This window comes from Mesoplodon bidens, assembly GCF_964165515.1.
Source record: "Mesoplodon bidens genome assembly, chromosome: 7".
Classification (NCBI taxonomy): Eukaryota; Metazoa; Chordata; class Mammalia; order Artiodactyla; family Ziphiidae; genus Mesoplodon; species Mesoplodon bidens.
In genome coordinates this window covers 59635335-59658722 of record NC_138164.1, presented here as the reverse complement: position 1 = coordinate 59658722, position 23388 = coordinate 59635335, and the positions used below count along the sequence as shown (strand labels likewise).

The window sequence follows — 23388 nt, the reverse complement described above, 5'->3', positions numbered from 1 at the left end:
TTAAATATTTTATAATTGGCCTTTTAATTTCTTCTTTGGGGCTTCCCTGGTGGCACAGTGGTTGAGGGTCCGCCTGCTGATGCAGGGGACGCAGGTTCGTGCCCCGGTCCGGGAGGATCCCACATGCCGCGGAGCGGCTGGGCCCGTGAGCCATGGCCGCTGGGCCTGCGCATCCAGATCCTGTGCTCCACAGCGGGAGAGGCCACAGCGGTGGGAGGCCCATGTACTGCAAAAAATAATAATAATTGGGCTTTCCTGGTGGTGCAGTGGTTGAGAGTCCTCCTGCCGATGCAGGGGACACGGGTTCGTGCCCCGGTCTGGGAAGATCCCACATGCCGCGGAGCGGCTAGGCCCGTGAGCCATGGCTGCTGAGCCTGCGCGTCCGGAGCCTGGGCTCCGCAACGGGAGAGGCCACAACAGTGAGAGGCCCGCATGCCACACACACACACACACACACACACACACACACACACAAAATAATAATAATAATAATTTCTTCTTTGTTTCATGGGTTGTTTAGAAGTATTATTGAATTTCCAAATATTCGGGAATTTTACAGATACCTTTCTATTAATGACATAATTTATTTCCATTGTGGTCAGATAACATACTTGAATCATGTTAAATTTATTGAGATTTGTTTTGTGGCCCATTATATGGTATATCTTGGTAAATGTTTCATGTGTACTTGAAAAGAATATATAATCTGCTGGTGTTAGCTCTTATGTTCTATAAATGTCAGTTAAGTCAAGTGGGTTTGTAGTGTTGTTCAAGTCTTCTGTATCCTTAGTGATTTTCTCAGTTCTCTACATGATGCCCTGTGCCTTATGAGGTTTTCTGCTCTGTTAAGAGGGAATAGGAAATATTCCCAGACCTATGTGAATGCTGAGGATTGTTCCCTCTAATCCTTTGGGTGGTTCTATTGCTGGCTTCAGGTAGTTCTTGACATATATGTGCTGATCAGTACTTAGCTGAAGACTTGAGGGAGACCCTCTGCAGATTTCCAGAGTTCTCTCTATGCATTTCTTCATTACTCTACCCAGCAAACTCTAGCCACTTTGACCTTCCTGAATTCCCAGTTCCATATCCTCAATTCAGGGAGACCACCATCCTTTTCTTGGGTTCCCTCCTGCTATATCTCAGCTTGGAAACTTTTTCATACAGTAAGTTGGGGAAATTGTTTCCCATCCACCAAGGATCACTAACTTTCATCACATGATGTCCAGTGTCTTGAAAACTGTTCTTTCATATATTTTGAACAGTTTTTTAGTTGTTTCTGGAAGGCGTTTAAATCTGGTCCCTAATATTCCATCTTGCTGGAAACAAATCCATTTTGCTGATATTTTCAACATCATTTTTTATAATATACTTGTGTTGTGTCTGGAATGATGTTCACTGTGATCACTTTTCTGTCTAGATGGAATTTGGAGGTTCTGCTGGCCAGTTATATAGGGAGCTGCCTTCCTCTGTGCTGGAGGTCACCGGATTTTTTTAATCTATATTCTCCTTTTCTCATAAAAACAATAATGATGTATTAAGTACCTCCTATGTACCAAGCATGTGTTAAGCGTTTAAGTATTGCCTCACTTAATCCTTATGATAACCTTGTTAAGAAGTAATTGTCTTCATTATAGAGATGAGGTCATTGAAGTTGAGAAGTCAAATAATTTGCCCAAGGTCATATAGCAAGTAAATGGCATAGTCAGCATTCAAACCCAAGTCTGTCAGATCCAGGGACCATAAAGCTGATAAAGCCCTTCAGAGATAATTTTGCTGAATACAGGAGGTCAGCTACTAAAACCAACTTGGAAACGTTCTTTTCTGCCCTTGCAATAAGAGTAAGCATTTTATAACATCTAAGAAAGGAAAAATATTAATACAGCTAGAAAGAATAGTTTTGATTAAAATTCTGTCAGATGACAGGAAGGAAAAGGGTTAAGTGAGCAGTTGTTAAGAAACAGGAAGAATGTGATTTTAGAAATGCTGGGTCAAGAAGGCATTGCAACAGCTAAGTTACAGAGGGTGGAGGAGGAAAAAGGAAAAAATTGTCCTGAGATGACATACTTTGGAAAGCTGCTAGAGCAATGCAAAAGCATGTGGCAGTGACCCCTATTGCTGTCACTGCAACCTTTCAGTCCCTTCCGTGAGAATCAAAAAATGAACTCAAAATGAAGGAGAAAGAAAGGAATGTTTAGTATCAACGTTGCCAAAATGAAATGTAATGGATTGATTCCCAGTGCCAAAGCACAGTACATATTAACATTCCTTATGCTATATTTTTGGAAACATGTTCTACCCACATTGGCTTTAATTTTAGGTTTTTTTTTTTTTAATTTTAGTTTTTATAGATGTATGGGTATTTTGTTTTGTTTTGTTTTTTGTAATGCCCAGTTTTTTTTTAATGTCTATAACCTTTACTAGAATGTAAAGGCAATGTCTTCCAAGTATATGTAAATATGTTTAAGTTAGTTTTACAGCAGTTTCCTGCATGTGAACCTCATCTTTTGTATGATGCCCTATTGGAAAATAATAGGATCATAAGCCTGAGATAATTTGAAAGGTCAAGATTTGAGTCTGTTTTGTCATTGATCTGACTGACCATACATGAATATTTGTAAGATGAGGCACGTGAGGCACTCAGCTGTGAAGAATTTTCTGTAATAGTTATAAATGAGACTACTACAGGGGCTTTGAAATGGAGGCAATAAATGTGACAAGAAATATGTACTATTTATTCCTCAGGAACCCTCTCCTTCCCCCAGTTCTTTAGAATTTTATTAGGTAAATAGCAGTTGAAGAGAGTCTTTTAAAATGTCAGTGATAATTACACAAGAGAAATCACATTAACTCAATAAAGAGTAGAACTTGACATTATAGGCAACCTATACTTTTTGACTCATTGAATCTCAGGAAATCTCTGACCTTCTTCTCAATTCACCCTTTCCATTTTCACAGGGCCCTCTGTGCACTTAGCATTTGGTTGTGCTCATTTCCCACTCTAGGTTGTGAACTCCTGCAATGCAGACAGCGTCCTTCATTTCATATCTAAGAGCCTAGCTTATATAAGAGCCTAGCTTATAGTAGGTATTTGGTATTTTAATTAATTGTTCTACTGTAAGGCCCAGTTCTGACTCTCCATTCCTTATATCCTTAATGTGTAAGCATTAGTGCCTTTGCATGTTTAAACATAGGGAAAAGTAGCCAAATAAGTGTTTATATGTAGCTAGAAACCAAGAAACCTTTGAGCCTATTCTGTTTCTTCTTTATTGGATTTTTAATCTAAAAAGTAAAACAGGGGCTTCCCTGGTGGCGCAGTGGTTAAGAATCTGCCTGCCAGTGCAGGGGACACAGGTTCAATCCCTAGTCCAGGAAGATTCCACATGCGTGGGGCAACCAAGCCCCTGCGCCACAAATACTGAGCCTGCGCTGTAGAGCCCATGAGCCACAACTACTGAGCCCATGTGCTATAACTACTGAAGCCCACACACCTAGAGCCCATGCTCCGCCACAGGAGAAGCCACCTTAATGAGAGGCCTGCACACCGCAACAAAGAGTAGCCCCCACTCGCTGCAACTAAAAGAAAGCCCGCACACAGCAATGAAGACCCAACACAGTCAAAAATAAATAAATAAATAAATAAATTTATAAAAATAAAAATAAAACATGCCTATTCTAATAGTTTATAGTTCAGAGGTATATAAAAAACAAGCCAATCTCCTCTATTCTCCAGTCTTTATTCTTCTTACTTTGCCTACGTCTGTCAGATATTTATGCTCATATAAATATTATTTGTATTTTAATATAATGGACAATACTCAAATACATTTTTTACACTCAATTCGATTTTAATTAATATATGCCTTTTAGCTATGATGGGTAACAATATACATTCAAACTGGGTTAAATTATTTTCCTTGTGCTACATTTCAAAAGGAACCGTGCCCTTTTCTGTGGCAAAATATACATAAACTTTACCATTTAAACCTTTTTTAAATATAAAGTTCAGTGGCATTAAGTACCTTCACATTTTTGTGCAACCATAACTATCATCCGTCTCCAGAACTCTTTTCATCTTGCAAAAGTGAAGCTCTATACCAATTAAACAATAACTCCCCTGGGGCTTCCCTGGTGGCACAGTGCTTGAGAATCCACCTGCCAACGCAGGGGTCACAGGTTCAAGCCCTGGTCCAGGAAGATCCCACATGCCACGGAGCAACTAAGCCTGTGCACCACAACTACTGAGCCTGTGCTCTAAAGCCCATGAGCCACAACTACTGAGCCCACATGCCACAACTACTGAAGCCTGTGCGCCTAGAGCCCGTGCTCCACAACAAGAGAAGCCACAGCACTGAGAAGCCCGCACACCACAACGAAGAGTAGCCCCCATTTGCCGCAACTAGAGAAAGCCCGCGTGCAGCAACAAAGACCCAACACAGCCATAAATAAATATAAATAAAAAATTAAAAAATAACTCCCCTGTCCCCCAACCCCCAAATCCCTGACAACCAACATTCTACTTTCTGTCTCTATAAATTTGACTACTTTAGGTACTTCATATAAGTAGAGTCATACAGTATTTATCTTTTTTGTGACTGGCTTATTTCACTTAATGTCCTTAGGGTTCATCCATTGTAGCATGTGTCAGAATGTCCTTCCTTTTTAAGGCTGAATAATATTCTGTTGTCATATACCACATTTTGTTCATCCCCTCATCTCAGTGGATGCTTGGGTTGCTTCTACCTTTTGGCTATTCTGAATAATGCTGCTATGAAGATTGGTAATCAAATATGTGTTCATGGGCTTCCCTGGTGGCACAGTGGTTGAGAGTCCGCCTGCCGATGCAGGGGACATGGGTTCGTGCCCCAGTCCGGAAAGATCCCACATGCCGCGGAGCGGCTGGGCCTGTGAGCCGTGGCCACTGAGCCTGCGCGTCCGGAGCCTGTGCTCTGCAACGGGAGAGGCCACAGCAGTGAGAGGCCCGCGTACTGCAAAAAAAAAAAAAAAATGTGTTCATGTCCCTGCTTTCAGACTCTTTTGGGAGGAAGGATTGAAAGAATAGAATAGAAATTAAAATTGAAAAGAATTGAAAGAATAGAAGTGAAATTGCTGGATTATACGGTAATTCTGTTAACCTTTTTGAGGAACCATCATACCATTTTCCAAAGCAGCTACATATTTTACATTCCTACCAGCTGTGCACGAGTGTTGCAGTTTCTCCACATCCTTACCAACACTTAATTCCTGGGTTTTTTTATAATAGCCATCCTAATGGGTGTGAAGTGGTATCTCATTGTGGTTTTGATTTGCATTTCCCTAATGATTAGTGATGTTCAGCATCTTTTCATATGCTTGTTGGCCACTTGTATACCTTCTTTGAAGAAATGTCTTTTCAAGTCCTTTGTCCATTTTTGTTTATTTTATTTTTTTTTGGCTGTGTTGGGTCTTCGTTTCTGTGCGAGGGCTTTCTCTAGTTGCGGCAAGCGGGGGCCACTTCTCATTGTGGTGCGCGGGCCTCTCACTATCGCGGCCTCTCGTTGCAGAGCACAGGCTCCAGACGCACAGGCTCAGTAGTTGTGGCTCACGGGCCTAGTTGCTCCGCAGCATGTGGTATCTTCCCAGACCAGGGCTTGAACCCGTGTCCCCTGCATTGGCAGGCAGATTCTCAACCACTGCGCCACCAGGGAAGACCCTTTGTCCATTTTTGAATTGAGCTGTTTTTTGTTGTTGAGTTTTAGGCATTCTTTATATATTCTGGATATTAATCCCTTATCAGATATTTTTTTTTTTTTTTTTTCTTTTTGCGGTATGCGGGCCTCTCACTGTTGTGGCCTCTCCCGCCGCGGAGCACAGGCTCCGGATGCGCAGGCCCAGCGGCCATGGCTCACGGGCCCAGCCGCTCCGCGGCATATGGGATCCTCCCAGACCGGGGCACGAACCCGTATCCCCTGCATCGGCAGGCGGACTCTCAACCACTGCGCCACCAGGGAGGCCCTCAGATATTTTTTTAATCTTTTTTTGTTTTTGTTTTTTTTTAGGCTGCGCCAGGTCTTAGTTGCAGCACACGGGATCTTCATTGTGGCATGTGGGGTCTTTAGTTGCGGCGTGCAGGATCTTTTAGTTGCGGCATGCAGGCTTCTTAGTTGCGGCATGTGGACTTCTTAGTTGCGGCCTGCATGCGGGATCTAGTTCCCCGAACAGAGATAGAACCCGGGCCCCCTGCATTGGGAGCGCGGAGTCTTACCCACTGGACCACCAGGGAAGTCCCAATCCCTTATCAGATATGATTCGCAGATATTTTCTTCCATTCTGTGGGTTGCCTTTTTACTCTGTTGTCCTTTGATGCACAAAAGTTTTAAATTTGATGTAGTCCAATTTGTCTATTTTTTTTCTCTTGTTACCTATGCTTTTGGTTTCATATTCAAGAAATCATTGCCAAATCTGGTGTCATGAAGCTTTTCCCCTCTGTCTTCTTCTAAAAGTTTTATAGCTTTAGCTTTTATGTTTAGGTCTTCTGTCCATTTAAGGGTTTTTTTGGGGTTTTTTTGTTTGTTTGGCCACGCCATGTGGCATATGGGATCTTAGTTCCCAGGCCAAGGATCGAACCCACACCCCCTGCAGTGGAAGCACAGAGTCTTAACCACACTGGACCGCCAGGGAAGTCCCGAGTTAATTTTTGTAAGATAAGGGTCCAACTTCACTCTTTTACCTGTGGATATCCAGTTTTCCTAGTATCATTTGTGGAAAAGACTCTCTTTTCCTCATTGAACGTCTTGGGACTCTTGTCAAAAATCATGTAACCAGGGCTTCCCTGGTGGCGCAGTGGATGAGAGTCTGCCTGCCGATGCAGGGGACACGGGTTCGTACCCCGGTCCGGGAAGATCCCACATGCCGCAGAACGGTTGGGCCCGTGGGCCATGGCTGCTGAGCCTGCGCGTCCGGAGCCTGTGCTCCACAACGGGAGAGGCCACAACAGTGAGAGGCCCGTGTACCGCAAAAAAAAAAAAAAAAATCATGTAACCATATATGTACTGATTTATTTGGGGGCTTTCTAGTCCCTAACTCATTTTTAATGGGTGTTATTTATCTATGATATGAACACATCATAGTTTATTCAGACATTCCTCTACTGATGGACATATAGGTTGTGTCCAGGCTTTTACCACTACAGGCAATGTTGCAGTAAACATCCTAGAATATATCGTCTTACATCCTGGTGCTTTTATTTCTCCATAATAGATTCACAAAAGTGAAATGGCTAGATCAAGTGTCACGTTTAGTTTTTAATTTCAGTAGGTGGGGGTTCTTTTCAAGGATGTACAGTTTACATTCCTACCAGCCATAGCTGAAAACCTGTTTCTCCACATCATTAGTAGCACTTAGAAATCTTTTTACTGTTTCCTAATATGATCAGTTTAAAGTGGTAAGAGGCCTTCATTAATCAGTATTTAACTGACTCTTGGTTTCAAAAAGAAAAAAAAACTCTGTGCTTTCATAACGTGAAAAATGCAAGTGAGAACAGAACAGATACTTTTCTGCAGTTGATAAGTAAATTAACATTTTGAAACAATCAGGTTTTAAGTGTTTTTCCTGCTCTCATCCATTTTCTTGAAGTAAGCAAGCTAGCCAATGGCTTCTGATTTTTCCTAGCTTAATGCAGATACCGAAAGAGAAGAAGGAGAAGAGTTTGAAGACAACATGGATGTTTTTGATGACAGCAGTTCCAGCCCTTCTGGCACCTTAAGAAATTATCCACTCACCTGCAAAGTTGTTTATTCCTATAAGGTTTGTATTTCTCTAACATACTTCTCATATTAAATTGTGACAACTCTGAAGATACAAGTAACTGTATCTACCCAGCCTCTTATACGGTACTTATCATAAAATTGGTGTTCAGTTCATATTAGAGGCAACATAACATAATGGGAAAGAGTCCAGGCTCTGACGTTAGACTGCCTCGGTTAAAATCCTGTCTCTGACACGATCTACATAACCACGCTAGTCCCTTGGTCTCTGTGAGCCTCAGTTCTTATCTATATTATGGGGATAATATTATAGGGCTAGTTTGAAGACTAAATGAGATACCACTTTTATAGCAAAGCATTTAGCACAGTGCCTGACATCTAGTAAATTTTCTGTAACTAGAACTCTTACCCTTATCAATTGCCTGACACAAGACCCTCCTTTACGATAGTTCTCAAAATTGGTATTAAAATAAAATTGCTTGACAGAGCAGTTTTGTTAAACTTTACCTTTGCTAACCTTAATATAACCACCCCTTATTTCCAGGTTAAGCAGGGATCTGGATAAATAGATTCCTGAACTTCCAAACCTGAGTTGGTATAATAGTTCTTAATCTCTCTCACCCCTGCCCTGCTTTCACATTAACTTTTTACTCAAACAAAGTAAATTGAGTTTCAGTTCCCCGGTTCCTCTCTTTTCCTTACTCCCTTCATCAATCACTAGCCAGTCCTGTTGAGTCCACCTCCAAAACATATCCTGAATCCATTCACATTTCGCATCTTGGTCTAGGCCACTGCTTTGATTACTGTAAAAGAAAAAAAACCCTAATAATTGGTATCCCTTCTTCATATTTGTCTACCAACAGTCCACTTTCCACTCTGCAGCCAGAATTATCTTTAATACCTATAGGAGGTTATTTTATTCCCCTGTCTAAAACCCTTTATAAGCTTTCCATCACACAAAGAAAAATAAACTCTTCACGAGGGTCTATAATGTCCAGATTGATCTGGCCCCTGCAAATCTCCTTAGCTTCATGTCAGACCAACCCACCCAGCCCATGCACTACACGTTAGCAACTCTGGCTGCCTTTCAGTCTTCAAAAGCACTATGCTCCTCTCTGACTTGACAGCTTTGCACTTGCTGCTCCCCTACCTGGAACTGTCTTTTCCCAAATCTTGGTTGGCTGCCCACTGCTCTTCATATAGGCTCAGCTCAAATAGTGCCTCGTCAGGTTTCCCCTGACCACCTAAATGCATAGCCAACTCCCCAGTCACAACTCTATCCCATTGCCCTTTTGTCCTCATGTATTTACTATATAGCACCTATCACCAACCAAACTGAATCTTGTTTGTTTTCATACTTCTTTATCTGACTCTCCACTAAAGGTCCATGAAGGCAGAAACCTTGTCTGTGTACCTTATGTATGCATCTTCAGCACCTAGGACAGTGCCTGGCACATAGTGGGTCCTCAGGAAATAATTGTGGAATGAATAAATGAATGATGTAAGGAAGGCATGAACAAATGAATCCCTTTCATTTTAATGAATGGCATTAATTTAAATGAATTCCTTTCATGTTAATGCCATGCTCAAGGGACAACAGCAGAGGAAGGGTCTGAAGAGAATCTAAATCATACATGGGACAGTCTCACTCTTACCACCACCATCCCTGGAGAGCCAAAAGCTGATATTATTTACTCCTCAATATCAGTGATTACCAGACTTTTTTTCATTTAACATCCTTTTATTATATATTTAAGTTAACAATACTTCCTCTTTTCTAAAAGGGTTGGGATTTTTTTTTCCCAATGTAAACTGTTTTGATAACCTTTTGAAAATTTGAAGTCATCTTCCAAAATACTTGTAAGGTGTTTTAAAGTATTATAAAACTTGGTTGGGATTGTTTCCCTATCTTCCGTCTCAGTATTATATTTACTTTGAAGTTCCAGAATTAAAATTTAAGGTCCTTAAACAGAGAGGGTCCTAGGTATCTGAGTGATTATTACATCTGAGGAATTTTACAGATGAGGTAGCATTTCAATGGGGTCATGAATAAGATCTTTCTAGTTACAGTGATAAGGTAGGGAAGGGAAAGAGCCTTATAAGCAAACAGCAGATACAGAGACACAGTTTGATGAGATAATAGGGTGTTCAGGAAATGTTAAACTCAGTGATGTGTGAGCATCAAGTGTGGGAAATAGAGCAGCTGGAAGTAAAGATGTCAGATAGACCCGTAGATCAGACTGAGTTTGGCTTTTATCCTGGCTGAAGGAAGCCATTGGGTGTCCTAAAATCAGACTGGGCTTTTAAATAAGGTAACCCTGGTCGTGGTATAGATATTCCAGAGAGGGTAGATTAGAGTGGAGAGAGACTAACTATAAACCTAGTTGTGGGGCTTCCCTGGTGGTGCAGTGGTTGAGAGTCCGCTTGCCGATGCAGGGGACACGGGTTCGTGCCCCGGTCCGGGAAGATCCCACATGCCGTGGAGCAGCTGGGCCCGTGAGCCATGGCCGCTGAGCCTGCGCGTCCGGAGCCTGTGCTCCGCAACGGAAGAGGCCACAACAGTGAGAGGCCCGTGTACCGCAATAAAGAAAAAAAAAAAAAAATTTAAAAAAAAAAAAAAAAAAAAAAAAAAAAAACCTAGTTGTGATTCCTATGGTCCAGACCAGCAAAGAAGGCCTAAGTTAATCTGGTGAGAACAAAGAAAAGCTAAATTTAAGGAGTAGTTTCAAAAGCCTTAAAAATGCTCATAACTTTGACCCTACTATAGTATATATCCTAAGAAAGTGACCCACAATATAGAAAAACATTCTGGATACAAAATGCTCTTTCATCATAGTACTACTTTATAATAGCAAAGTTGGCAGTCCAATAAGGAAATAGTTAAATAAATTAACCATTCATATAATGTAACCATAACAAAATTTTATGAAGATAATTGAAAATTATATTAGAGTTTTTTATGTAAGAAGAAATATGTCCAAAAAGTAAGATACCAAATTGTATTACCTTAAGGTCTTAATTATACATATTTCTAGCTTTTCTACAGTGAACATGTATTACTTTTGTAATCAGGAAAAATCATATTGTTTTAAAAGAAAACAGGAAATTTAGAGAGATGGTGGTGGGAGTGGTGGGAATGGAGGGCATGGCTGCTTCTGGGGTCCTGGCTGCCACTGCGTATTAGGACTTCATGAGGTAGTGTGAGACCACGTGTTTATTTAATAACTATTTACTGACTACTTGCTGTCTTTAGTTGGGATAAGTGAGAAGAATTACATTCCCTGCCTTAAGTAAGTCATTCTAATAGGAAGCGCACAAGTGCAAACAACTAACTTGAGTGCCAAAGTAGTCAGTGTTAGAGGGATGCTCAAAGCCATCTAAGAATAAAAGGAGGAAAAAGCAACCAGCTCATTGTGGGTGGTCTTGGAAAACATATAAGCTGGGCATCAAATCATGAGTAATAATAATAGCTAACATTTATGAAGTCCTGTATGCCCGGTATCATACATATATATATATATATTTTTTTCTAATCCCTTCAATAACCCTATAACGAAGGTATTATCAACCAACCCATTAATTCAACAAATATCAGTATGTGAGCACCTTCCATGTACCATGCTGTGCTCTTTTCTAGGCTTGGGGATATAGCATTGATGAACACAGACAAAAAATCTCTGCCCTCGTGGAGCTTGCATTGTAATAGGAATAAAAAAGAAAACTGAGGCTCTAAAAGGTCTTATGGTCACTTGCCTGTAGAAACAGACTGAAGCTGGACTTGAACTCACAGTAATCTAAATCTAGTCACCATATGGGAAAGAGGGAGCAGGGCCTGCTGGAAAGAAGGAACAGCCTGATAAAAGCATAGAGGCAATAAAGAACGTGGTATGTTCAGAGAATAGGGAATAGTTTGCTGGGGCCAAAGCATCAAGAGACCACAGGGTTTTGAGTGTCATGCAAAGGACTTGACCTTGTCAAGTGGAAGAATTGGTCACTGCTTAGGTATGGTATGATCAAGCTAGTGTCTGCTTATATAACAATGTTGGACAACTTGCATGGACCTTCATGACTTTTTTTACAAGGGCAGCATTATATTTAAAGGTGTTCTTAACCCTCCTGCTTTGCTGTCACACACTGAAATCTGGTTGTGTTGATAACTTTTTAAGTTTTACCACAGAATTTGTTATGTAGGTGCCTCTTGCTGGTATATTCAAGGCATAGTGTGGTTTCAGATTAGTGAAAAAATTCCATTGGAGGGGGTTGGTGGTGGTGGTGGTGGGATGAATTGGGAGATTGGGATTGACATATATACACTAATATGTATCAAATAGATAACTAATAAGAACCTGCTGTATAAAAATTAAATTAAATTTTTAAAAAATTCCATTGGGGGCTTCCCTGGTGGCGCAGTGGTTGAGAGTCCGCCTGCCGATGCAGGGGACACGGGTTCGTGCCCCTATCCCGGAGGATCCCGCGTGCCGCGGAGCGGCTGGGCCCGCGAGCCATGGCCGCGGAGCCTGTGTGTCCGGAGCCTGTTCTCCGCGGCGGGAGGGGCCACAGCAGTGAGAGGCCCGCGTACAGCAAAAAAAAAAAAAAAAAAAAAAAAAAAAATTCCATTGGAAAAGCTATCAAAAATCAGTGAGCTTTTTTTTTTCTCATATTTTGAGATCAGAGGTAATCTACTTAAAATTCTGGTCCTGGAGTATTTCTGTGATTGGTCAGCCATTTTCAATACTATTTTTCGGTCTCAAGTAGCTATTATAGCAATATCCAGAATCTGGGTTTGATGAAATGTACGTGAAATGGGAAATGAGTCTTTGGAAATGAGTCTTGCCTTACTTTTGCTTGTGTAATTTGGAGATATTTTACACTTTGAGACTGTGAGATCTGAAAAACTATATGGTCTAAAGCAGTAGTTTTAACTAATGTTGGGACTTGGGGAAAGCTTTTAAGGCTTTTCACTAAGAGCCAGAAGATGTCCGCAGACCCCTCCTGTTACATGTGACAGGCAAGTCTCTAGAAAACAAAGCCACAAAGTCTCTCTCTACAACCCCCCTGCAGAGTCCCTGAGAGCTTGCTCTCAGATTCTACTGCCTCAGGTGTAGTATTTAGGTGTCTGGTGCTAGTGGACTCCTGCTGTTAGGGATTAAAAAAAAAAAAAAATCACAGCAACTTCTGCAGAAGCACACAAGTGGATCAGCCTAGTCTCTACAGTTAAGTTGGAGCATAATAAATCCAAACTTTGACCAATCTCAATCATTTCTCTCCTACAACTTTCTTCTCTTTCTTCTCACTGTTTTACGGTGATTCCAGACGAATTCCAGGCACTGCTCAAGCTATCAGTCAATCCATGTACATAGCTCTTTGCATTTTCACAGCCTGCACCTCCATGGTAGCCCTCTGGTGTAGTTCTAATTCACGGCTTTCTCCTTTGCTTGTGCTTCCCAAATCATCATGGTTCTGTGCTTATTCATCCCACACTAACTCCCCCATCTTCCCGAGAATGGCAGGATTGTCATTTTGAAGAAATGGAGGCATCAAGAAGTTGAATAACTTACCAATAGATACATAAGCTGGAGCTAGAACCCAGGTCCTCTACTTCCAGCAGAGTGCTGTGTTCACTGAACCTGATTGCCTCTTGAGGATTCCGTTTCTCCAGTTTTTGTTGTGGCTTTATTTTGTTTAGTTTTTTAAAGTAAAACTTCACCTCATTATGATAGTTTTACAACACTCAAGTTTTTATGTTCAATACGTTTTTCAAAATCATTTCAATATTTTGATCCCCAGTTTTTGTTATGATCAGTTCACATCTGCTCTTTATCTAACCTTTTTAATTTTGTCCATGACCATCCTACATTGCAGGCTTCTCAACCAGATGAGTTGACCATTGAGGAACATGAGGTGTTAGAAGTGATTGAAGATGGAGATATGGAAGACTGGGTAAAGGTATATTCCTTTGCTCATATCGCCCCTTCTTGTGACATTTTCAGGAGTTTGTTTTGGTTCTTGTTGTACCCTGTCCAAATTGTGTGTGCAAACCTGTTTTGTCACATGTCTTTTACTCAGGCTCGAAATAAAGTCGGCCAAGTGGGTTATGTACCAGAAAAGTACCTACAGTTTCCCACCTCGAACAGTCTGCTGAGCATGCTGCAGTCCTTGGCTGCTTTGGACAGTCGGTCACACACATCCAGCAATTCCACGGAGGCCGAACTCGTTTCAGGCAGCCTCAACGGAGATGCCAGTGGTAAAGACTGAAACAAGGCACTCTTTATTTGGTCACATTTGGCCTAAACTGTATTACCCTGGAGTCAGCCTTCAGTAGGTTAAAAAGCACAACTTTATTCCCTTTCTGTAATATGTTTATTTGGTCACGTTTATCTTGTACAGTAGAGCCCTAAAGTTGATCTTCAGTGAGTACAGAATTATAGCTGTACGATGGCCTTTTAGTTGTCACTTGTGCATGGGGTGGCTGCAAAAGTAACCTGGTTGTCAGTGTTCTTACTGCATTTTTCTCTCTCTTGCTACCTAGTCTGTTTTGTGAAAGCACTTTATGACTACGAGGGCCAGACAGATGATGAATTATCTTTTCCTGAGGGAGCAATCATCCGAATCTTGAACAAAGAAAACCAGGATGACGATGGCTTCTGGGAAGGGGAATTCAATGGGAGGATTGGAGTTTTCCCGTCAGTGCTAGTGGAAGAACTTTCAGCCTCAGAAAATGGTGACACTCCATGGATGCGAGAGATTCAGGTGCACAACAGGGGGAGAAAGCTGAATTAAAAGACGTTTAAAGAAAATGACTCCCAAGGAGTCTGCTGACCCACGCGAAAGTGGGCTGTGGTCTTGGCCTCACCCTCACCACTCCAATCCTTGGTTGCCGGGTTTCTGCAAAACTGAATTTGGGAAGCAGAGACTTGTCAGTCAGGCTCTTGTGCAGTGGCTGTATGACAGCTCACTTCTCCCACATTCTGTTCTCTGAAATGGGGAACCAAAATACTAAGTTGTGTGTGACATACAAAAGAATAGTTTGGTGGAGAGATAGAAAGAAACCAGAGAGGGAGTGTATTGTCTCTGTGGTTAGTTTATGCAGTAAAAATATTAGCTTGCTCTTTTTCTCCCTCACACTGTCAGAGCCTCCCTGCCCAGCCCAGGTCCTGCTAGTCCTTTTCAGAGAACTGATGAGCCTGCCAGAGCTCCATAGGCTTAGCTCATCATAGCAAACCTCGTCTTTACAGGAAACTTCTAGTTCGGATCAGTCACAGCAGGCCTGGCAGGTCCAGGACCATAAGGAACATGTCTGTCCATCTTGCTTGTGTGGTATTGTGACCACTTAGCGTGACATTTACAGAACGTGGGGAAATCAGAAACTCAGCCAATTATTTTATCTTCACTGAAAAATACAACTTGTCCCTTTTTTTGTTCTTCACTGAACTGACTAATTTGGTATGTTTTTAATAGAACTCTAGAGAATGGTTTGACTTGGTAACTGTTTAAGATAAACTAAAATCAGTAGTATAATGAGATCTGTGGAAGGAAAAAGTTAAATGCAACACAAAACTGGGGGTTGGGGTGGTTATTCTAGGCTCATTTGCTTCTAATGAGGCTGACCAAGAAAGTTAATAATCATAACTTAGCTCCAAAGAAAAGTAATTTGCCAGGAGTAGTCAGAGAAGCCTGCTAGTCTCTCCTTCCTCAAGTGAGCACTTGGTAACCTCTCTTCCCTTTGCTGCAGATCTCTCCCTCCCCCAAGCTGCCCGGCTCCCTGCCTCCACTGCCACTGTATGACCAGCCTCCTAGTAGCCCTTACCCCAGCCCAGATAAGAGGAGCTCCCAGTACTTCCCCCGCTCTCCTTCAGCAAATGGTAAGGGTTCTCCGGGGCATGGGTCTACATACACTTTCATTCAGAAATCCAAACGTTCACCTGAAGAGCAAACAGATCTGCATTAGCATTTTTATTGCTCAACAACACAAATAAATTGAGCTTCTTTGATTCCCTCCCTTAGAAAACAGCTTCCATGCCGAATCGCCAGGATTCTCACAGGCATCCAGACATACTCCTGAGACCTCATATGGGAAGCTACGACCTGTAAGTCTCTTATCTGGCAGGGTTATAGAATGTGTAGTTTCTCCAAATTGAAAGTTAGAAATGAATGTATCTCCATGACCCCTGTGTTGTTACTAATTCCCTCCATGCCAGGGTAAGATGGAGTTGGGAAGTTAAAAAGAGCTCTGGAAAAGGAAGGCTATAAAAATGAACACATCTTGGAAGGTCTAGCTTACACTGGTGCTTTCCTCACTGAGCCATGGTGAGATTGCAAGGTGACAGCTATTAAAGTATATTTAAATTATAACAAGCTCTGGTGAGCATTAAAGTGGTCTAATTGTGAAACAGAAGCCTTTTTTTTTCCAGCAGGCATTTTATGAGAACCTATTTTCCAGGCCTCTAATTGCCTCTTTGACGGACACTGAGATGAAATAAGATACATGCATTTTGAGGTTTGAGAGCTTCTATTCTCAAAGGAATCTATTCTTACAAATAATCACCTCTACTCACCCCTCACTCTGACTCCACCCCCCCCCACCTCACTGTGAATCAGCTCTTCCAAGGTCATAACTTTTGCATGCTAATCTAGTGCATATTTGCAATTTTATTTTCCTAGACCCCCTTATCAGCATTTGACACAGTTCTTTGAACCACTCACTACCTTTGGCTTTGTTCATTCAGCAGATATTGAGTACCTTGTTAAGGACTTGGTTCTTGATCCTAAAAGTTTAGGAAGCTATTGTAAGATTGTAAGCAGGACAGTGATATGACCAGTTGTGCATTTTTAAAACACTACTATGGCAGCTAAGTGGAGGATGAATGGAAGGTGATAGAACGGACACAGGAGCAGTGGTCCAAGCAAGAGGGGACAGTAGTGTGGACTAGCGGGTAAGAGCGGGAATGGAGAGAAGTGGACCTGTTTGTTCTACCACACTTTCCTGGTCTGCTTTCTACTTCCTGGCCCTTCCTTTTTGTTACTGAGTCCAAGCTCACTCTTCTCGCCACACGACAGGCCAATAAATCGGGAGATGAGGTACTGAGGTGAAGAATAGCGACTTTATTTGGAAAACCGGCAGACCAAGAAGATGGCAGACTAGGGTCCCCAAAAAACCATCTTATGGGGTCTGGATGCCTGTTTATTTTATAGAACAGAGGTGGGGGAGGAGGTGAGGAAGTAAAGTTAAAAGGCCATTAGTTTTGCCTGCTTGGCCCGCATGGGGAGGGGATGTGTTAATTTCTTCTTTTCTGCAGCCATTCACAGGTGGGCAGTATCAGATTGTCTCCCTGTGAGCTGAACAAAGGCACTTTAGTTTAACATTCAGGCAGAGGGGCAGGGTTCCCTGAGGCAGGCCACTATGTATGATTATAATAACAAAAGCAACGAAGAGCAAAGGTTAAAGTCAAAGAAACAGATCCAACACAGAGTCAGAATTGGCTCTTCCCTGTTATGTTTTCATTGACCTTTGCGGGCTTCTCTGCCTCTGTCCATCTCTGTTGATGCTTCTCAGGGTTCCTTCCACGGGCTGCTTCTCTTAAAGTCCTTAGAGTCACTCTCTGAGTAATCTCATCTACTCCCAAGGCTTTGATAACCATTTATTTACTGACAACTCCCAGATTTATAACTGCCAATCCAGTCTCTTCCCTGAGCTTCAGACTTGTGGAAATCTCAGTGTGTATGTACCAAAACCCCCAAAACTCAGCAAAACACGAGTTAATTATCTTCCCTCCCAGACATACTCCTTCTCCCGTATTTCCTGTCCTGGTGAGCGGTGCCCCCATCCTGCCAGTGCTCTGCCATCACTCGTGACACCTCCCTGACCCTGCCTTCCACAAAGAGTCATCACAAGTCCTGCCAGGTTTACCTTGGAGACAGCTGTCAAGTTTTTCCACCCTCTGCTCCCCCACTGCCGGTACCCTAGTTCAGGCCAACATCAGCTTTCTTTCAGACCACCACCAGAGTCTCCAAAACTGTCACCTGTATTCTCTCCCACCACCACTGTTTTCTTCAAACTTTTACCTGAGTCATCTTTTCACACATCTGATACTGCTGTTTAAAATCCACCAAAGATTCCTCTTTGCCTACAGAATAAAGCTCCGATTTTAAAATATGGATTAATGAGGCCCTTCGTGACTTACCCCCAGCCTACTTCTCTAGTCTTCTCTCTTGCAACTCTCCTTCCAAGACATGTTGAAAGGTTTTCAGTTCTCCAAGCATTGCTCTCTTGCTTTCAACTCTAGGCCTTTGCTTTGGACGAGGCTTCTAGGGCTACAAAGACTCTTGTGCCCATGAGGATTTCAGCCGAGGCAAGAACCTGAATCATGAGTTTCACATTTCATCCAGAACAGTAGGTCCTTCTCAGTGTAAGAAGTTGTGAAAATTAAGTTGAAAGCACATGCTTAGAGCATTTCTGAGAGCCCTGGGGTGCCCATGTCCTTGGATAAATGACTAGTTGGGGTTTGGATGCTTCAGGCACTGAATCGGGAAGCTGACTGACAATCCATGTGATGGTTTCCTGCTCAGGTCCGGGCAGCTCCCCCTCCACCTACGCAGAACCACCGAAGGCCAGCAGAGAAGATCGAGGATGTGGAAATCACACTGGTGTGATGATGGCTTTGCCCGTCCGTTACTGCTACAATCAAGGCCAGGCTTAGAGTTTGGCCAGTCTTGTTTTTTAGGCACCTTTGCATGATGATGACTCGAACAGAGCAAAAACAAGGAGGATTATATGTGACTGGGTGGCCTGGTAGACTCCTCCCATGTTCTGAATATTTTGTGCCTTTTTTTGTTGTCATTTTCTATGTCATCTCTCCTACCACAGCACAAATCCTAGAGGGCCCTAGAAGCACAGAGGGGGACAGCCCTCTTGCCTAACAGTGGCCCATTTTTGTATGAGACTCAAGACCAGGCCTCAATCAGGGCACAGTCACAGAGATACTGATCATGTGCACTCGTACAGTATATTACTGTGGCCACAAGGATGTGGCAAAGAGTCTCATCTTTCTTCAGGTGGCTTTTGCTCATCTGATTGAGTTTAATCAGATCATGTTGGCTACATAAGGAAGCAGGAGGAGGGATTTCAGGAGAGGCTGGCTCCTCCCCGCAGTTAGTCCCCAAATTGAGAAACTGAAACCGTATTGGAAAAAAATGGACTGCCCTGAGTTTAGCACCAACTGCATTAATGCACATCTCTTCCACAACTAACAGATTTAAAACAATAACAGCGTCCTTTGTATTAATATTTATGCCATTCATTTAGTATTAGTGGAGCTAACATGGAGGGGCTGAACTAGTAGCCGAATCTCATCCCATCACATAGACTAATAGAAAGGAGGCTGTGGCGAAAGCAGAAATGGAGCTTCCAGATCTGAAGTGAGCCAATTTAATGTTCTTTTTATATTTGGGTATTTTTCATTTTAATTTTTGCAGCGTATACTATTCTGACCAGTATCCTTAGAATCTGAATGTCTAGATAAACTGGGGACACATACTTGCCTTGTCGAGCTTCTCTACTGGGGAGGCCTCTAGCATTATTTTATTCCCAAGCCAGCCCACTGGCCCAGGCAGCCACCCACCACATAAAATGCAGCTTCCCAGGTCCAACTGACCTGACATTTCCTTGGGAGGAAGAACCTGTGGCTCATGGAAACTAGCTTCCTGTGAAGGACTAAAGGATTCCACAGGTGCAAATTGACAAGTTCTCCATGTCACAGGGAGAGCCAGGAGTAGCCTTCTCTGCAGGCTAACAAACCCATAGCAGCAGGCATCCCAGAGTAGGCCTCTGGCGGCCCTCCACCTCCTATGGAAGATAGGGAGTGCATTACTTAGGGACTAAGGGATATTTGCCAGTTGCTTTTAAAATCAAATTTGCAGAATTTAATTCGAAAGTTGTCTTATGCTTTGAAAACGCCATCCCTCCTAAGAATCTAAAAACTTGAAATGCTCGCCAAATGTCCCCATGGGATTTTTGACCAAAAGTAAGGTCAGAGCTAGAAATTTTCAGTTAGTCATTTGATCACTTCAGTGACAGTACCCATTGATGAATTTTCTCCATGATTTGAGGATTTTTGTTTTTGTTTTTTGCTTCTTAACCTGTTGATCTATTTGAGGTCTTTTTGTGTTTATCAAACTTATTCTTAAGTTTAAAAAAGAAATTTAAAGGGTGGGTTTTTTTTTTTTAAGATTTTAAAGTTTGTTGATAAGTTTAAAATCTTCAAAGCACTTTAGAAATCTTCAAAGTGCTGAAATCAGGCAGTTCTTGCCACCCAGTCTTGTATTCTCTCTTTAGCTAGCAAAATTGTCCTTGAATCTGGGTTTTCCACATTCTCAGAGGGTTATTTGAAATCTTTTGTTATATTTTAAAATATTTTTTGGAAGAGCTGCTAATTTTATTTTAAAAAAACAAAGTTGTAAAAATACGCCTCCTTTTTAAAAAGAACCCCTCCCTCCAGGACATGTAATCCAGTGTCACAGTGCACACGGCTGGGCTCAGAGGAAGCGCCTCTGTGCAGATGTGCTTTCTTTACAGTGGCTGTAAAAACTTTGTATTTATTATGTATAAAATGTTGAATAATAAAAAAAATGGAATTACGTTTTCTAAGTTTTACTTATAAAAAGATTTGAGTAAGCAGGCTTTTCCAAATACCCAGTGCTTCTTATAAAGACACTTCTAGGCCCTCCTTTAAACCCTACAACAGATACAGAGGGGTAAGTAAATTAATCCATCCATGGGACAAACAGTCCCGCATGCCACCCACCTGCCAGGTCTAATACCCTGAATGCTAGAGATAGAAATAAGTTGTGGTCTTGGCTCTCAAGATTCTTTCCCAGTGGAGAAAAAAGGTATACACGTGAGGACAGTACTGTGTGAGGTGCTGGAAGGGCGAGGCAGAGAGTGTGCTGAGGGAGCTGAGGAGGGAGCTCTGATTCTGCAGCTGGAAGGGCAAGAGGAGGGCCACTGAGTCCCCTCAGAGGATGTGACTGCTGGCTTCTAGAAGTGGGCACTCTGGACTACTCTGTCCTTTCCTAAACCTCCACCCTGAGTAATGAGTCAAGGGAAGGAGATTTTACTGGTCTCGGGGGTGGCTAGATGATTCCAGGTGAAAAGCCAAGTCCCTCTGGCTGCCAGCCGGCCCAGTGAGGACCAGAGGTCAGCCTGTTTGGGGAGGGGCCCCACAGCCCTCCTCTTCCAGAGCTGCGTATGTGCTATATGTATTCTTCCAGACGTTCTCTGTGCATAGAACTCATATGCACACACTGCCTTTATATGTGAGATTATATAATACATTTAGGTTTACCTCATTCTTTTTGAAGGCTGCATTATATTCCACTGTTAGGATATATCACAATTTAAACATTCCTACAGTGATAGATGATGAGGTTGTATTCATCCATTTGCTATTCGAAAGTTGAAATTAACCTTTGTACATAATTCTTTAAAAATTTGTTCCAGTAAAAATATTGGGTGAATTCCTAAATACGTAATTTGAGAGTCAAAAGGGTATGTGTGTATTTAATTTTGTTAGATATTGCCAAATTGGCCTCCAAAATGACCGTATCCATTGACACTCCCACCAACAGCGTAGAAGACAACATGGACTTTGGAGTTGGAAGGTCTGAGTTAAATCCTGCCTCCCACTTGACAGCTGTGGAACCCAGCTTCAGTGTCCCCATCGGAAACATGAGAATAATGCTGTGGATCCAAGGACATGTAAAGTGTGCAGCACAGGGTGGGCACCACAAGCATTCCTCACCATCACCTCCCCCACCTTCAGCAGCCTCCCCTACAGAAGTGCTCCTTCCAGCCTCCTAGTAACACAGGGCTGTCACGAGGCCCAATGGAAAGAGTGGGTGTGAAAGCGCTTCACCATAAATATGGTAAGGACTATCAGTGCACATTTAATATCAGTTCCATCTTTGCCTTCCCCTGCTAATGAAAGCTGCTCGCATTCAAGACTACTGTTGGCCCCAGTGGCCTGGTCTGTGACCAGCGGACGGAATTAAGCTAATCATCCCACCCCTGTATCATAGCTATATTGGGGCCTCCTTCATCCCAGGAACTAAAGGTAAGGCAGCTGAACCAGATTCGCAGCACATCAGCTAGATCCCTTTCCTCTATGACCCACCACCCCAGCCCACACCCACAGGCAGACAGAAGCAACTGGGAGGATATCCTCTGGCCTTAGCCCTGCCACCACTTCATGGACGCCCTTTCCACTGGGCTGCCACAACCCCGGCTTTAAAAGAAGTAGAATGAGATGATTTCCAAGGGTTTATCCAACTCTTATGTTCTAGGTAAGTTGTTTCTAGATGCAGAGTGAGAACATCACACAAAAAGGTCACAATATTTGAGAACAGACTACGAACACAGAGACTTCTCAGGATGGCCGAAAGTTGAAAATTCAAGCCACTGGACTCTCCACTGGGACAGAGCAAACTGTCCTCTGGGTTGTGGTCACACCCGGGCTGCACTATTCACTCACTGCCCAAGGAGCCTGGCCAAAGCTTTCGGTTGTCAAGCCCGTTATTTCCTAACCCTCTGAGGGGCCTCATAAAAAAATCTGGCTGAATCTTTGCATTTAATGCTCGTCATGAAGCTATTTTTCATGACTAAAATACAATCACGTTACAGAAATTTTAGTTTAGAAGGGAGAGAATTGTAATTTGTCCTGAAATCCTACAACTTAACCAGTATAAGTTTCCTCCTAGATGCTCCGTGTTGGCTGTTACTGCTTGATCTGCCAAGAACCCCGTGAATGCCAAAGAGCATCTTGTTTCTGGACCATTTTCCCCTGGTCCCACTGGCCAAAAAAACAAATGCAGCATTTCTGCCATGTCTGTGTCAGAGAGCCCTGGTCTGGGAATATTTTCCTGGAATGTTATCCTGAAACAACAGAAATGAACACACCTCTTAGGGTTCACACCTCTTCCACACTGTGTGCTAAACACCTGAGCATGCTTTTTGTCACCCACTTGCTCCTGTGAGGGGCAGGGGAAGAGCCTGGTCAAGAGGCCTGTATTCAGGTCCCTGGGCTGCCTCGATTACCTGTGTCCTTAGGGTCATCCCTTCACCCTTCTGGGCTTTGCTCTTATCTCTAAAGTGGGAACGAGAAGACAACACAAACTTCGTTAAGACCCAGGGGGATCAAATAAGATAATGTGCAGATAAGCTGAAAATATTTTTGACTAGTGGATATGCATCTGTAAGAAAACCACCTGTACCAGACACGTCATGTCGCATCTCACAGATGGGTCCACACCTAGTGCCACCAGGATTCCTCCAGAGAACGATGGGCCAGGACCACCTCTGTTCAGTCAGCAAACTTACTGCCCCAGGCCACATTCTGGGCATTGAGACATAAGTGACTCAGTTCCCATCCCCGTCACCAACGGGCTCACATCTGGTGGGGGTGACATGGGAACAGCGGTTTCAAGCCAAGGTGCCTCTCCCAGGACAGGGAGATGACCAAGGGGCAGTAGGAGCCCAGAGCAAGAGCCTCTGTCATTTGTCCCTCTCAAGCTTCAGGCAGGCAGAGGAGGTGGTACCCATGCCTGTACAACAGCCCTAGGGAGGAGCCCGGATCACCACTGGTGAGGCACAGGG

General features: G+C 42.8%; 1 protein-coding gene and 1 long non-coding RNA gene across 4 annotated transcripts in view; one reads left to right on the top strand and one right to left on the bottom strand.

The window, feature by feature from the left end:
• Positions 1–21030, top strand: part of FCHSD2 (FCH and double SH3 domains 2) — a 299906-nt gene extending 278876 nt beyond the window's left edge. For all 3 annotated transcript variants that reach the window (XM_081240865.1, XM_081240864.1, XM_081240866.1), the window contains 7 exons: positions 7648–7782; positions 13605–13688; positions 13809–13986; positions 14272–14492; positions 15475–15604; positions 15747–15829; positions 18309–21030. In XM_081240865.1, the coding sequence (XP_081096991.1) occupies positions 7648–7782; positions 13605–13688; positions 13809–13986; positions 14272–14492; positions 15475–15604; positions 15747–15829; positions 18309–18392 (915 nt within the window). In that variant the 3' untranslated portion in view covers positions 18393–21030. The remainder of the gene's footprint in view (positions 1–7647; positions 7783–13604; positions 13689–13808; positions 13987–14271; positions 14493–15474; positions 15605–15746; positions 15830–18308) is intronic.
• On the bottom strand, positions 16825–18290 carry LOC308620947. Its single transcript, XR_014016365.1, has 2 exons — positions 17924–18290; positions 16825–17078 (listed from the first exon to the last, which is right to left on the bottom strand). It is a non-coding gene; the product is annotated as an uncharacterized lncRNA (long non-coding RNA).
• Positions 21031–23388: the final 2358 nt, after the last annotated feature.